The sequence below is a fragment of the Zophobas morio genome, unplaced genomic scaffold (assembly GCF_036711695.1).
Source record: "Zophobas morio isolate AGI-343-1 ecotype UQ-CSIRO unplaced genomic scaffold, CSIRO_AGI_Zmor_V1 ptg000002l, whole genome shotgun sequence".
In the NCBI taxonomy this organism is placed as follows: domain Eukaryota; kingdom Metazoa; phylum Arthropoda; class Insecta; order Coleoptera; family Tenebrionidae; genus Zophobas; species Zophobas morio.
Window position 1 is genome coordinate 7,185,960 of NW_026972107.1, and position 14,686 is coordinate 7,200,645.

Below are 14,686 nucleotides of genomic sequence, written 5' to 3' on the forward strand. Positions count from 1 at the left end.
TCATTACATAAATGTTCCACTATTTAAAAACCAGCAGGCCACTAAAAAAGCTCCAATTATAATATAACAATGGGTAATTAGCAAGCAAATTGCATTCACAGTTGCTCCGTTCTATAAAGCCACTGTAATGTCATAGAGTATTCATTTCCCGATGTCATTTAATATTATCTATTATTGAATAGACAAAGGATACGCCACTGTTTGGATTCGGCTGAAATTTGAAACGTGAGTGAAACGACGCGCAAAGAAAAAATCTGCCAGAGACAGTTCTTTGATACTTGTTGATAGCACGAATATTCTTATAGATTCAGGAGAATAATGTCCACGCGTACACCAACGACCTTGTACTTCCACCAATCAATACCAACCGTAATGGGTCTTTTGTTTTTAAAATTTTAACTTTATTTGCGAACGTGCGGAAAATCCAATAATCGTTCCGAGGCATGAAATTATTTTTAGAAATTTAAAAAGCGGATCCTTAAAGTACGCCTTCGCTTTTAAATCAGTTTTACGTCTCGTACACTTTGCAGATTCTTGTGTACCGATATTGTTTGTTTCGTTGGACTCTCGTTCTGTTTCGTTTTATTTCTCACATCAAGCTCTGGTAGAGACACGTTATTATCCCCACCACTTCGTAGTGGTGACGGGAGCCGCAGGTAGAATACAAATTAGATTAGAATCATAGCTAGTACATATGCGTGCATTTTTTGTTTCTGGAGCATAACGTAGGTCCTCTCTGCGTTAAAAAAGCATCAACAAGCGCAACTTATCTTTTATTTGAGTTTGGCTTCGACTGGGTTTAATTCATCCGAAAGTCCTTTCTCTCACGTTATTATTTTGGTTTCAGGCCTGGCGAGAGCCGAGTCCTGATTTTCGGCACCCGAATTCACTTAAAGTTTGTCCTTCGGCTTATCACCTTCTTGAAACAATGACATAAGTGGGTTAAGAGTTAAATCCTGTTAACTTTTTCCCCCTTCGTTGAGATTTATATCACGCGTACGTACGGATAAAAGGCGACTATTATGTAAAAAAGAAGCGCATAAGAAATCTCGTCTTACTTTTACGTGTGTATTCCGGAATTTGCCGGTGGAGAGGTTGAAAGGTTGTACTTTTATAAATTGGACGTTTTTATTTCCCTACTAAATTTTACACGCTACACAACAGCATTGCGATTAATCGCCTTTTTGTTTGTCTTTTTTGCCGAACAATTTTCTAAAGATGGCTCTGGTGACGTAGAAGGAGGCGGCAAAAACGAGCCCGAAGACCAACAACAGGAAGGCGATCACATCCAGAAGGAGATATTTGTAAAGGGGCATTCCCACGGCGGCTGTACGCATGTGGTGGGCTCCGCGGTGACGCGCCACGTATTCCACCCAGTAGATGGCGGTTTCGAGGGGCGGCATGGGGCGGTCGCGGAAGCGCGTAGACAGCTCCTCGGCCTGCTTCTTAAACCTGAAGCAGAAAAATTGCATCACTAGATTAATTAGGATGTTTCAAAATCTTACTTAGGATCCAAAATGGTCTTCAGCGCGTCGTAGACCTTCTCTTCCGTGGCCTCGTACAGATGCAAAATCACCCCTCCACCGTTGGCCTCCAGGGCTTTCGCGTTCGTGAACTGGTCTCCATACTGCGGCATCACCATCACCGGCACTCCGCAATGCACCGCCTCCGTGGTCCCCAAGAGTCCTCCGTGCGATATGAAGGCTTTCACGTTCGGATGGCCTGCAATATTTAACAAATTTAATGCAGCTCCTCGATATGAATACTGCAGGCGGTAATTTAGTACCCGGCTACGTCTCGCATGCTTGTTTCAGACGTTTTAGCAAAAATACCACACTTATTCGAGTCCTCTTGGAGCAATTTCGCCCCGAGATCTCTCCACACTTTATCTTGCGATTTATATGTTTCGCGAGCGATCTTGATCAAATGACGCTTTCAACATGTCTGACATTGAATGTGCGAAGAGGGTGAATGTTTGCCTTTAGGTCGGGTCGAGTGAAATCGGAATGGTGGTTGGACGCATAAAAGTATTTACAACAAAATGGTGCTGCCAGTCGTAAAACTAAGAGTGCGTGCTTTATTTCTTCCGAGGGAGTTTGATTTGAAATGTTGCAAAGTGGGGCACTAAACATGGCGGTTGACGGAGATGACTGTAAAAAGTTAGTTGGATGGATGTGGGTTTTACGTTAGTTGGGAAAAGTGGAGTTGGGGACGAGGAAAGTGTGTTAAATTTTGATTGGACACAATGTATGCTTTACGGCCAAAACTAATTTGTTTGTGGCCTCTTCCATCAACAACTTTGCTGCTCTGCGCTTAGTTAACTTCCACATTAGTTGCTTTTTTAGCTCAAAAAACTACTAGCGAATGAAAAAGTTTTAGTTTGAAATTCAACAGTGACAAAAAGGCGCTAATTGGAAAATGCAAAGACCCGTTCTACTTAAGTGCTAATAGTTGAGATGATGATCTTGGTCCGAAAAGAATGCGGGTTTTTGATGTTCTAAGATACAGGCTAGGCCAACTCGCAGGCAAACTTTATTAAGAAAGAAGTGTTCCTTTAGAAAAAGATTTATTTATTGTGTTTTGACCTTAAATTAAAAAGAAATAAGATTTGTGTCCTCGTTCTCTCTACGTTGTTCTTTATGATGCGAAAAGAGTGCGGGGTTTTGCAGCCGTATATATGAATTAGCATAATCAACACCGGGTTAAGTAAATTTCAGCTAGACAGATTGCTTGCGAGTCTAGAGTTCGAGTTATATGACATATGAAATAAAACGAGTGAATATCGAATCTGTTGATCTCGCGTTATATTCCGTGGCTGCCTTTCGTCGTCAACGTAGTTTTGCATTATGCCTGTTGAGATATTAGGGATTTGCGCCGTGATTGTCTACTCACAGAGAATGTCAAGTTGCGGCATCCACTTCTGTATCATTACGTTGTCTGGTTTCCCCGGCATCGTGTCGTTCTCGTATTTCCAAAGGACTCGTTGCGGCAAACGTCCGAAAGCTTTCAAAAATTCCTGCCTTTTCTCGTCGGGGAACGTGTGCCCTTTGATCATGGATCCCAAGCTGAAGTAAATAACGCCGTGGGTGGATTCGTTTATCCATTTCTCGAGGTCCTGCAATAAATCGTCGTCGAATTAAACGTTTGAAGGTCCGTTCCCGGTCTGAATATGGGAATTATATCGCCATTATGTACTAAACCGTGATTCAATGCCCCCATAGAGGAAGTCGATAAAGTTAAATAATAAGCTGGGGCTTTTTTAAAGGCGCTGCTCCTGATCCGGGCCCATAAATTCCCATATACACACCGCCATCAATCACGAAGGGAGCTCCGGCTCGAAAACGGGAGAAAAGGCGTCAGATTTAATAACTCCGACATCAAATTATTAAACAGTGTAGCTCCAATAATGCAAACCTTGGCCCATTTAAACTTTAATATAACTTAACGAGTAATAAAGCGGAATTACGCGCAAGATCTCCCGTACAACAGCCAAGTCTTCTAAATACTTCTTAGAAAACTCATTTCCTGGCTTATCTATTAAATACAATCTCCAAGCAACTGTGTTTTCGACGTGCCCGAATTATTCAGGCGGGAACCCATGAATACTTAATCAGTCGACACATGTGGAACATTTAAGATGACGCAAACACCGCCCGCCATGGCCGACTCTGGCAACGGCATTCCGGACACGTCAAACACACCGGAACGTATCGATAAATTTTCGCAGCGGAGGGTCAAGCTTTATCCCTAAAGGAAATAATTACTACCAAATATACTACGTCCAGTCCAGGTTCGACCCAAAAACAAAACCATCGTCAAAAACACCTCTTTAAACACCAAAACAATTAACGCAGCGTAGCTGCTGAAATTGACAATCTGATTGTGTCAGTGCCCCGAGTTAATAATTTTTAAAGTCGCACAGATAAAAATGACAGTCCAGCGTAGATAAAAACTAGTACGTGTCAACAGCAAACCAGAGTTTGTACCTCAGCGGTAACAAGCTTTCAATTGGCGCTTATTCCGTCCACGTCATCGCGCCCGGAACAGGTCAGTCGACGCAGCAAATTAACCGGAGACTCCGGGCGCCAGAACACGTAAATATCATTTTCCGCCACAATAAAATAATAAGAGCTTGATTGCGGATTGCACGATACGGGTTCGTTGAACCGCAACATGCATGATCCTGCCGGAAGAAAATCCTGCAGTTGTTAAGGAAACGGCGCAATTATCCTTTCGAGTTTCATCGCGCCTATTCAGGACTAATTGTGTATAATTTAGCGCTTTGGACGCTTATTATGTGAATTGAAATAATAAGAAAGGGCTTATTTCGGGCCGAGATGCGAAAGAATCACGGCGTTTTCACTGAGTTGGAAAATTACCGAAAACAATGTTAACGAGCTGACAAGATGTGTTTTTATAATTGAGGGTTCTGGGCCGCGTAATGGAATCGGAGAAAGGGGAGACGTCAATAGGACGAAAAATCGGCGTTCGAGTTTTCGGTAACGTTAAGAGTTTATTAATTAGTGACGTTATAACGGAGGCTGATATTGAATGTACTAACTTCGGGCGCCCTTTTTATGCGCGTAATATGCATTCCGCCGATTTCCACCACACCAGGCACTAAAGGCCTGGGGAGATTCAAGCTGAAATGACTATTGACAAGCAACAAGCTGCTATTCGAAACAATATCTTTCAAGGGTGGTAAATCTCTCCCGAAAAACTCCTTTGCAATCCTCTCCCCATTTCCCATTATCATAGTGTCGTAGTACAAGTTATGCAACAGTCCGACCAATAAATTCTCCACTCGTCCAAAAAACGAAATCCGATCGGAATAGTCGAGGTTGTTGTTGGGTATATACGACGGATTTGAGGGGCTGCCAAACTTCTCGTTCGTCCAATGCATTATCGTTCCGGGACTTAAACCAACCAGTGGGGCCTTGAAGGCGTCAATTACGCTCAAAAAACAATCACTGTTGAAGAATTCCGCTATTATCACGTCGTAAGTTTGGTTAGTTTGAAAAAAACGACGAAGACTGGGAGATCGAAGATCTTCGTTGCAGTGTTTCTGGGTGAAATAGTTGAGGATTTGAACAATTGACCATTTTTGCGGTCTCGAGGATCCATGAATGACATCAATGTCGTGAAGCGTGGAAGAATTACCCAAATTTATATCAACATAGTTTGGAATTGGGGTTTCCAAAGGGAAATGACTGACGACAGTGACTTGGTGCCCCTTTTTTGACAAAGCTTGGGCTAGCGGCAAACACACGTTAGCGTGACTCCTACTACGGTGAGGACACAACACAAGAATATTATACGATTCCACTAAACACACTTCGATTAACCACAATCGCACCAACAACATTTTGCATAATGCGAACCGTGAAGTTGAATTATCTTGACACGTCGCTATAAATTTACATACTTACTGTTGGTAATTTTTTAACTTGTCCTATGTGCATTCCCCCCACTTCGACTAAAGCAGGCACTGTAGGCCTGGGCAGAGTAAGACTGAAGTGGCTATTCACTAGAAGCAAGCTAGTGTTCAAAGTGATGTCCATAAGAGAGGGTGAGTCTTCCCCAAAGTACTCTTTCGCAATATCTTCTCCGTACTTCATCATCACACTATTGTAATACAGTTGTTGCAGCACTCCTAGCACTAGATTTTCAACTCGGGCCAAAAAGGGCATCCGGTCGTAGTGTTCCATGTGGACGTTGGGTATATACGAAGGAGTTGTAGGGGTCCCAACCCTTTCACTAATCCAATGGGGTATAATACAAGTCGAGATTCCAATAGTAGGTGCCTTGAATTTGTTCGCAAAACTCGCAAAACACTCACTATTGAAAGCTTGCGTGATGATCACATCGAACCTTTCGTCTGTTTTGAGAAAGTCTTTGACGACCGATGAAGCAAAAGCTTGGGTGCACGAAGCTTCAGCCAGTTTATCTAGCATGAGGAGGGTGAACCATCTCTGTAACCACGATCCCGTGAAGTCGCCCAGATTCCCAGGAATTGTTGGTATTTCTTCGTGGAGAACAACGTCGCGGTAGTTGGGGATGGGGGTCTTGAGAGGGTAGTGACCCATGACTGTTACGTCGTGTCCCTTTTTGGCTAGAGCTTCCACTAAGGGGTAGTACACTAAGAAGTGGCTTTTGCCACGATGTGGAAACAAAGCCAGGATTTTGTAACCGTGCACTAGTGACGCGGTTGTTAAAATTAACAATAATCGGAAAATCATGGTTATATTTTCTTTGAGTAGTCGTACAGAAAATGCGAATTTAAGGAAGTGGAAGGTTTTATAAGGCGTGATTGCGTCGTCAACAACAATTAAGATAGCAGAGTGCATTAGATATCAAGGTCTATGCATTATACAAGTTATTGAGTCTAACGTAACGCGAAAAATTGATTAAGGTCATCTATTTACATATGTAAATTAAGATAAAGTAAACCGTGTCGATTCACGATAACTGCCGCAATTTTTAGTACTTACGGATGGTAATTTCACAACTTCCGCGATATGAATTTCTGGTATTTCGACAACAGTAGGAACTAAAGGTCGTGGTAGATTTATAGTGAAATGAGTAACACCTAGCAGCAAACTTGCCCCCAGAGATATATCTCTGGACGACACAATTTCCCCCTCGAAATATTCTCTCGCAACATTTTCGCCTTCTCTATTCATAACATAGTTGTAATAATATTGTTGTAGAAGCCCCAAGATCAAATTTTCAACTCTCCCCAAAAACGGAATCCTATTAGAATATTGGAGTTGGTTGTTCGGAATATAACCCGGATGTGTGGGGTTACCGAAAACCTCACTAATCCACTCGAACAGATTACAAACCGAGAATCCGATAGGTGCTTTGAATTTTTTCGCCAAACTCAGTAAACAATCGCTGTGGAAGTACTGCACGACGACTACGTCAAAAGTGTCGTTCTTTCGAAACAAACTCTTTAGTCCAGGGTGTAAGTTGCAGACAATTGTTCCAATGTAGGGCCATAGATGGTCGTCAAATCGGAAGAAAAACCAGGAGGTTTTGACATGTTTTGGGTTTGGAAGTCCAGTGATACGTGACTGTAGGTAGGCGGAGGACTCTGGATCGGAAAGTGGCCTGCAACTGTCACTTGGTGTTCTTTTGTAGCCAAAGCGTGAACTAGAGGCAAAAAGAGTTTGCTGTGACTTGGGGATCGTGTTGATAACACGACTAGTAATTTGTAAGGATGCACTCTTGATAAGTAAGTTATCACCAAAATTATTGGAGAAACGAACATTTTTGTCGTGCGATTGTAAGCTTAATCGTGTCAAACAAACTTTATCTATGCTAAAACGCTACAAAGTCGAAAAATAGGACGCCATAATCAGTAACCATAAATCAGACAACAGCATAAAGCAGTTTTCATTAACAAATTTTGATAATTAAGCTAACTAAATTAAATTTAATTATCAATAAAACATAGTCTATATAACATAAATTACACCTTGTCGGTCATTAAACTGTAGAAAAGATTATTACAAGTAAGTAATAGTACTTACATCTGGTAACCTGTTAACTTTGGTAATATGCGTTGTTCCAATGTCGACAATAGCAGGAACTAAAGGTCTTGGTAGATGTATCGTAAAATGAGTAACCCCTAGTAGCAAACTCGCTCCCAGAGATATACCCCTAAAAGACACTTCTTCCCCAAAATATTCTCTCGCAACATCTTCCCCTTCTCTCGTCATCACATAACTGTAGTACAATTGTTGCACAAACCCTAATATCAAATTTTCAACTTTTCCCAAAAACGGAATCCTATTCGAGTGTAGCAGTTGGACGTTCGGAATGTAACCCGGATGGGTGGGGTTAGCGAAAATCTCACTAATCCACTCCAACAAAACACAAACCGAGAATCCAATTACAGGTGCTTTGAATTTTTTCGCCAAACTCAGAAAACAATCGCTACAGAAGTACTGCGCGATGATTAAGTCAAAAGTTTCGTTTCTGTTAATCAAATGTTTTAGTCCTGGGCTTGCAAAGTCTTCTTGGCAGGTGACTCGACCCATTTGGTGCAGAAGGTAAGTGGCAGACCATCTTTCTATTGCTGTACCTTGATAGTCCTTTAAATCTGAAGAAAAAGGAGGTTTCTGTGTGTTTCGCTTTTGGCAGTCCAGTGATATGTAATTGTAGTTAGGTGGAGGATTCTGGAGAGAAAAGTGGCCTACGACGGTTACTTGGTGTCCTTTTTCAGCCAAAGCTTGAGTTAAAGGTAGAAAAAGTTTGCTGTGACTTGGAGAACGTGATGGTATCACAACTAATAACTTGTATGAATATACTGCTGAAAGGCAACTTGTTGCCAAAATTAGTCGCAAAAACAACGTTTTCATTATGGAACTGTTAACTTTGACGTCTAACTTGCTTCTGTAATTAAGCAAACACTCACAACTAGAATTGTGGACACCGTAATGGTTAGAGATAAATTTTACAACCACATTTGTGCTTAATTTGATTCATGGCTTTTGATAACTCTTACATTACTTAAAATAATGAGTTAAATAATTCGCCTAGAGACATTAACTTTGTTTTGTAGGGGACTTGAATATTTTGCTTTGGCTTATTAGAGTAATTAACTGCATTAGTTAATTTAGTACCACTACGCAATAACTTGTAACTGTAAAACTTACATGAGGTAGCTGATTTATGTTTTCAATGTGCAACCCACCAACTTCCACCACATGAGGCACTAAGTTCATATTTTAAAATATATATCGTGAAAATACGCACGGCTATTGGTTGTGTGTTATTAGTTAGACATCGGTAATAACAGTAAAAAATTAACGTCAAGGTTATGACACGTGTTGTTAACATGTGACTTAACTTTAGCAATAAAAAAAAATGTAAATTTTTATTCGGTTTATACTTATAATTTGTGATAAAAATAATCGACGGAGTTCGTAGTTTAGTACTACTATCACTCTAACAAACGATGTCAATATAACTAGTAGTATACGTAAAAACACGTGAACACAACTTCCTTTGTCATATGTGTTTATATTTTTTGAGCGATGTGAAACTATTGTCCTAGAGTGATTTAGATGAACGTCTAAATTCACTTTTCGGCCTTTCATAATACATAGAATACAAACATTCAGCTTGCTTCTACTAGGATCTCGGAGATTAATTATTATTATCTCATAAATGCAAACGAACAAGGTCGACCTTATTAGAGATCAATTTTTGAAACTAGTGAATCCAATGCATTGAAATTTTGTGTGTTGTTTGATACCAGAACGCGTTGTGTTTAGTCTACCGGTAAACACTAACCAAAATTTGTTTGTTATTTCTTTCAAAAAGGCATGACGTCAACTTATACAATTTGTTGAATAAGAATGTAATTCTCCTTTACGAAAAAGTAGCAATATAAATCTTTCGTGACTTATTGAGACAAATAGGCAGTCATCATTTTGTCAAAACGCGGCTGAAACAAACCTGTATATTATCAACACGTTAAATTTTGTTTACTATCTCCACGTCAAAATATTTCTCATTACGACAACTTAAAATGTTTAAGCGGCAATAACATTTGAAATTCAAATTTTAGAAATAATGAGTTCAACGAAAATTGAATTTTTCCTTGTTTGAGTTTTTTGACATTTGATGATACTTGTTGGTAAAATATGAGTCACAACAAACTATGAAATAAAAATATATAAAGGCATATACTTTTTAGACTGGTACATAAATACCATAAATGGTATCACGGCTTTTTATTGGCTTGTTATTTTGAACTTACTTGTCAACGAATTCATAAAGTTAGTAACTTATTTTATTTAACCTTTTTTATTTACTTTTCCCATGTGTATTCCTCCAATTTCTACAACACCAGGCACCAGAGGCCGCGCAAAATGCAGAGTACAGTGACTATTAACCAATAACATGCGAATATTAGAAACCGTATCTTTCAAAGATGGCACATCTTCACCAAAATACTCTTTGGCAGTTTTTTCTCCCCTGCCGATCTTCCCATTAGCAAGTTTTCAACACGTGCCAAAAACGACATCGGATTTACGTAATCCAAATGGGTGTCAGGAATGTAAGCTGGGTGTGACGGCACTTTAAACTTTTCGCTCACCCATATGGGCATATTTTACGAAATGAATTCTACCACTGGTGCTTTAAATTTGTGCGTCATGCTGAAAAAACAATCACCCACGATTATGTCAAACGTGTTTTCTGGGTTTTCTACGAGGTTTCGGACTGTGGCAGAAGTAAAATCGTCGTTACAGGATAGTTTTGAAAAATTGTCGACTACACTCAGTACAGACCACATTTCTTTTCTTGATCGTTTAGTAGTTCTCAGGTTTGAATAAGCAAAGTCTAGTTCTTTAGATATCTTCAGTTGTGTGTTGAAGTAGTTTGGTGGCGATGTTTCTTGAGGAAAGTGGCTGATTGAAGTTACTTGGTGGTCATTCTTGGCAAGGGTTTTAGTTAGTGCTAGGAGCGGAATTAAATGACTTCTTCCTCCGTGTGCAAGAAGTGCTAGAATTTTATTACCACAGGTTTTAGAAGAGGAGGTTCAATAGCACTAGTATTTTGAAAACGAGCATTCTGAATATTTGGGAACACTACTACTGACCAACTGCGCAATATATTTGAATTTTATCAGCGTAAAACGTAAAACCATACTATTACTACATACTTAGTGAGTTTATATCGGTTTCGTGTAGTTAAAAATATCACATAAACATAAATAATAATAATGGTAATAAACATACGATTGGTGGTTTTCTTATTTCTCCAATATGCATCCCCCCAATTTCCACAACAGCAGGAACCAGCGGCCGCGGAAAAAACTAACCAAAGTAGCTGTTAACCCACAACAGGCTAATATTTCTGGCAGTGCTATTAAGTGATGGCATATCCTGTCTAAAATACTCTCTTGCAGTGTCTTCACCAATTGGCATAACATAAATGTCATAAACAAAATTCTGGAAATGTACCACTATCAAATTTTCTAGTCTCTCCCAAAACGACATTGGATTCCCAAGATCCAAGGCTGCATTCTGAATGTAAGCCGGATGAGTGGGGTTTGCAAACTTTCTGCTGACCTATCCTGGGAGACTAAGAGGACTAATTTTCACAATTTGTGCTCGAAATCTGTGCATCAAACTCCAATAGCAGCTGTACCGTTGGGTAGTGGTTGATTACTTCCAAAACATTGCGAACGAAGTCAGAAGCAAATTTCTTACCGCATGTTGTTTTTGTATAGTTTCTTATCAAATTTATTTGGAACCACATTTCGCTTCTTGAACTAGTGAAAAACTTCATAAGTCAAGACCAAAATTATTGGAAAAACGAACATTTTTGTTGCGCGATTGTAAGCTTATACGTGTCAAACTAACTTTATCTATGCTAAACCGGTACAAAGTTGCAAATTATGACGCCATAATCAGTAATCATAAATCTCATGACAGCATAACGCAGTTTTGATTCACAACTTTTGATAATTAAGGCAACTAAATTAATTTTAATTGTCAATAAATCATAGTCGATACATCAACATAAATCACACCTTGTCGATCATTAAACTGTAGAAAAAAATCATTACAGGAATAGTACTTACAGCTGGTAATCTGTTAACTTCCGTAATATGCATTGTTCCTATGTCGACAACAGCGGGAACTAACGGTCTTGGTAGATTTATCGTAAAATGAGTAACCCCTAGTAGCAAACTTGCTCCCCGAGATATACCCCTAAAAGACACTTCCTCCCCAAAATATTCTCTCGCAACATCTTCCCCTTCTCTCGTCATCACATAACTGTAGTACAATTGTTGAACAAGGCCTAGTATCAAATTTTCAACTCTTCGCAGAAATGGAATTCTATCAGAGTGTTGCAGATGGATGTTCGGAATATAACCCGGATGGGTGGGGTTAGCAAATACCGCACTAATCCACTCGAACAAGATACAAACCGAGAGTCCAATTACAGGTGCTTTGAATTTTTTCGCCAAACTCAGAAAACAATCGCTGCTGAAGTACTGCACTAGGATTAAATCAAAAGTTTCGTTTTTGTTAATCAAATTCTTTAGTCCTGGGCTTGCAAAGTCTTCCTGGCAGGTGATTTGACCCATTTGGTGCAGAAGGTAAGTGGCAGACCATCTTTCTATTGCTGTACCTTGATAGTCCTTTAAATCTGAAGAAAAAGGAGGTTTCTGTGTGTTTCGCTTTCGGATGTCTAGTGATAGGGAGCTGTAGTTAGGTGGAGGATTTTTCAGCGAGAAGTGGCCTGCAACAGTCACTTGGTATCCTTTTTCAGCCAAAGCTTGAGTTAAAGGTAGAAAAAGTTTGCTGTGGCTTGGGGATCGTGATGGTAATACAACTAATAATTTGTATGAATGTACTGCCGAAAGGTAACTTGTTGCCAAAATTAGTCGCAAAAGCAACATTCGCATTATGCAGCTGTTAACTTTTGCGTCTAAGTTACTTGTGTACTTATGAAAGCACTCATAACTAGAATTGTGGACGCCGTAATCAGTAGCGGTAAATTTTACAAGCAACTTTGTGTTTGTTTTGATTCATGGCTTTTGATAATTTTTGTTTTACGCGAAATAATGAGTCAACCAATTTGCTTTAAATTGACGAATGCATTAATTTTGTTTGGCAGGCGCCTGGGTTACCTCATTTTGATATTTTGCTTTGTCTTTTTTGAATGATTAACTACGTGGGCAAAAATTACCCGTAAGTTAATCTAGTCCCTCTACACAATAACCTATAACTGTAAAACTTACATGAGGTTTATGTTTTCAATATGCAACCCACCAACTTCGAACACATGAGGCACTAAAGGTCTAGAAACCCAAAGCGAAATGACCATTCACCAAAAGCTACCTAACATTGAAACCAATTTGTTTCAAACTTGGCAGATTTCCCCCAAAATATCCTCTAGCTGGTATCCATTTTCCATAATCATGGTATCGTAATACAATTCGTGGAATAACCCCACCAAAAAATTTTCCACTCGTTCCAAAAAGCCCATCCGATTTGATAAGGCTAAACCATTGGTGGGTACGTAGGATGGGTGTGATGGGTTATAGGTAGATAACTGATTCCAACCACTGGGACTTTGAAGTTGTGCCCAAAAGTCAAAAAATAGTCGCTGCTGTAGATTTCGGTGATGATTATGTCGAAACTTCGGTTATTGTTTTCCAAAAAACCTTGAACTGAAGAACAGTTGAAGGTTTTGGTGCACGATATTTTTCAGTGGTGTTCTATTTTGTGCTTGATAATGAGCCACTTTTCTTTCCGAGATCCGGTGTAGGTGTTTAAACTGAAGATGCCATTTGGTTGGTGCGAGAATCTTTCGAGAGTGATGTGACGGTAATTATGGGAGAGTGTTTTTGGGGCAAAATGACTGATGGAACTTACTTCATAACTTATTGAGACAAATAGGCAGTAATTATTTTGTCATAACGCAGCTGAAACAAACTTGTACATTATCAACACGTTAAATTTGTTTACTGTTTCCACGTCAAAATATTTCTCAGTACGACACTTAAAATGTTTAAGTGGCAATAACATTTGCATTTCAAATTTTAGAAGTAATGAGTTGACTTAAAAATGAATATTTCTTTATTTGGTTTTTTGACATTTGATGATATTTGTTCGTAAAATATGTGCCACAACGAACTATGAAATAAAAATATATGCAGGCACATACTTTTTACACTGAATATTAAAACTGATGATACATAATTACCATAAAAGGTACCACGTATTTTTATTGACCTGTTATTTTGAAGTCACTTGTCAACAAATTCATAAAGTTAGTAACTTACTTTATTTAACCTTTTATTTACTTTTCCAATGTGTATTCCTCCAATTTCTACAACACCAGGAACCAGAGGCCGCGCAAAATGCAGAATATGGTGAGTATTAACCAATAACATGCTAATATTAGAAACCGTATCTTTCAAAGATGGCACATCTTCACCAAAATACTCTTTGACAGTTTTTTCTCCCCTGCCGAGAATAAAGTGGTAGTAGTAAAAATTATGCAATCTTCCCATTAGCAAGTTTTCAACACGTGCCAAAAACGACATCGGGTTTACGTAATCCAACTGAATGTCAGGAATGTAAGCTGGATGTGACGGCACTTTAAACTTTTCGCTTACCCATATGGGCATATTTTGCGAAATGAATCCTACCACTGGTGCCTTAAATTTGTACGTCATGCTGAAAAAACAATCACGAGGTTTCGAACGGTGGCAGAAGTAAAATCGTCGTTACAGGATAGTTTTGAAAAATTGTCGATTACACTTAGTACAGACCACATTTCTTTTCTTGATCGTTTAGTAGTTCTTAGGTTTGAATAAGCAAAGTTTAGTTCTTTGGATATCTTCAGTTGTGTGTTGGAGTAGTTTGGTGGCGATGTTTCTTGAGGAAAGTGACTGATTGCACTTACTTGGTGGTCTTTCTCGGCAAGGGTTTTAGTTAGTGCTAGAAGCGGTATTGATTGACTTCTTCCTCTGTGTCGAAGAAGAGCTAGGATTTTATTACCACAGTTTTGGAAGAGGAGGTTCAATAGCACTAGAATTCTGAAGGCGAGCATTCTGAAAGTTTGTGAACACTACTATTGACTAACTCCATTATATGTTATTTGAATTTTATCAACATAAAATGTAGAAGTATACTATAACAACATACTA

At 39.2% G+C, this 14,686-nt stretch overlaps 2 protein-coding genes across 14 annotated transcripts in view; both read right to left on the bottom strand.

Annotated features, from left to right (window-relative positions):
- Nucleotides 1–1,109: 1,109 nt before the first annotated feature.
- LOC135126359 (UDP-glycosyltransferase UGT5-like) overlaps nt 1,110–14,686 on the bottom strand; it is a 67,368-nt gene continuing 53,791 nt past the window's right edge. For 11 of the 13 annotated variants that reach the window (XM_064052446.1, XM_064052455.1, XM_064052400.1 and 8 more), the window contains exons 2-4: nt 2,893–3,115; nt 1,506–1,722; nt 1,110–1,452 (exon numbers count right to left, since the gene is read on the bottom strand). In XM_064052446.1, the coding sequence (XP_063908516.1) occupies nt 1,173–1,452; nt 1,506–1,722; nt 2,893–3,115 (720 nt within the window). In that variant the 3' untranslated portion in view covers nt 1,110–1,172. Of the gene's footprint in view, nt 1,453–1,505; nt 1,723–2,892; nt 3,116–4,561; nt 5,381–5,429; nt 6,480–14,686 lie in introns of those variants that run through there. The other 2 variants (XM_064052357.1, XM_064052461.1) reach the window with 2 other exon arrangements.
- Nucleotides 7,327–13,593, bottom strand: LOC135126418 (UDP-glycosyltransferase UGT5-like). The gene is made up of 2 exons (XM_064052470.1): nt 12,770–13,593; nt 7,327–8,400 (listed from the first exon to the last, which is right to left on the bottom strand). Exons 1-2 carry the CDS (start codon nt 12,853–12,855, stop codon nt 7,512–7,514), a joined length of 975 nt encoding a protein of 324 aa, XP_063908540.1. The 5' UTR covers nt 12,856–13,593; the 3' UTR covers nt 7,327–7,511.

Bases quoted from the DNA above. Each gene is read 5' to 3' on its own strand.
- LOC135126418 (XM_064052470.1), bottom strand. From the start codon at position 12,855: ATGGTCATTTCGCTTTGGGTTTCTAGACCTTTAGTGCCTCATGTGTTC. The intron at 8,401-12,769 runs GTAAGTTTTACA...GCTTAATTACAG, and splicing joins ATTGAAAACATAAACCTCAT to AAGCAAGTTAGACGTCAAAG.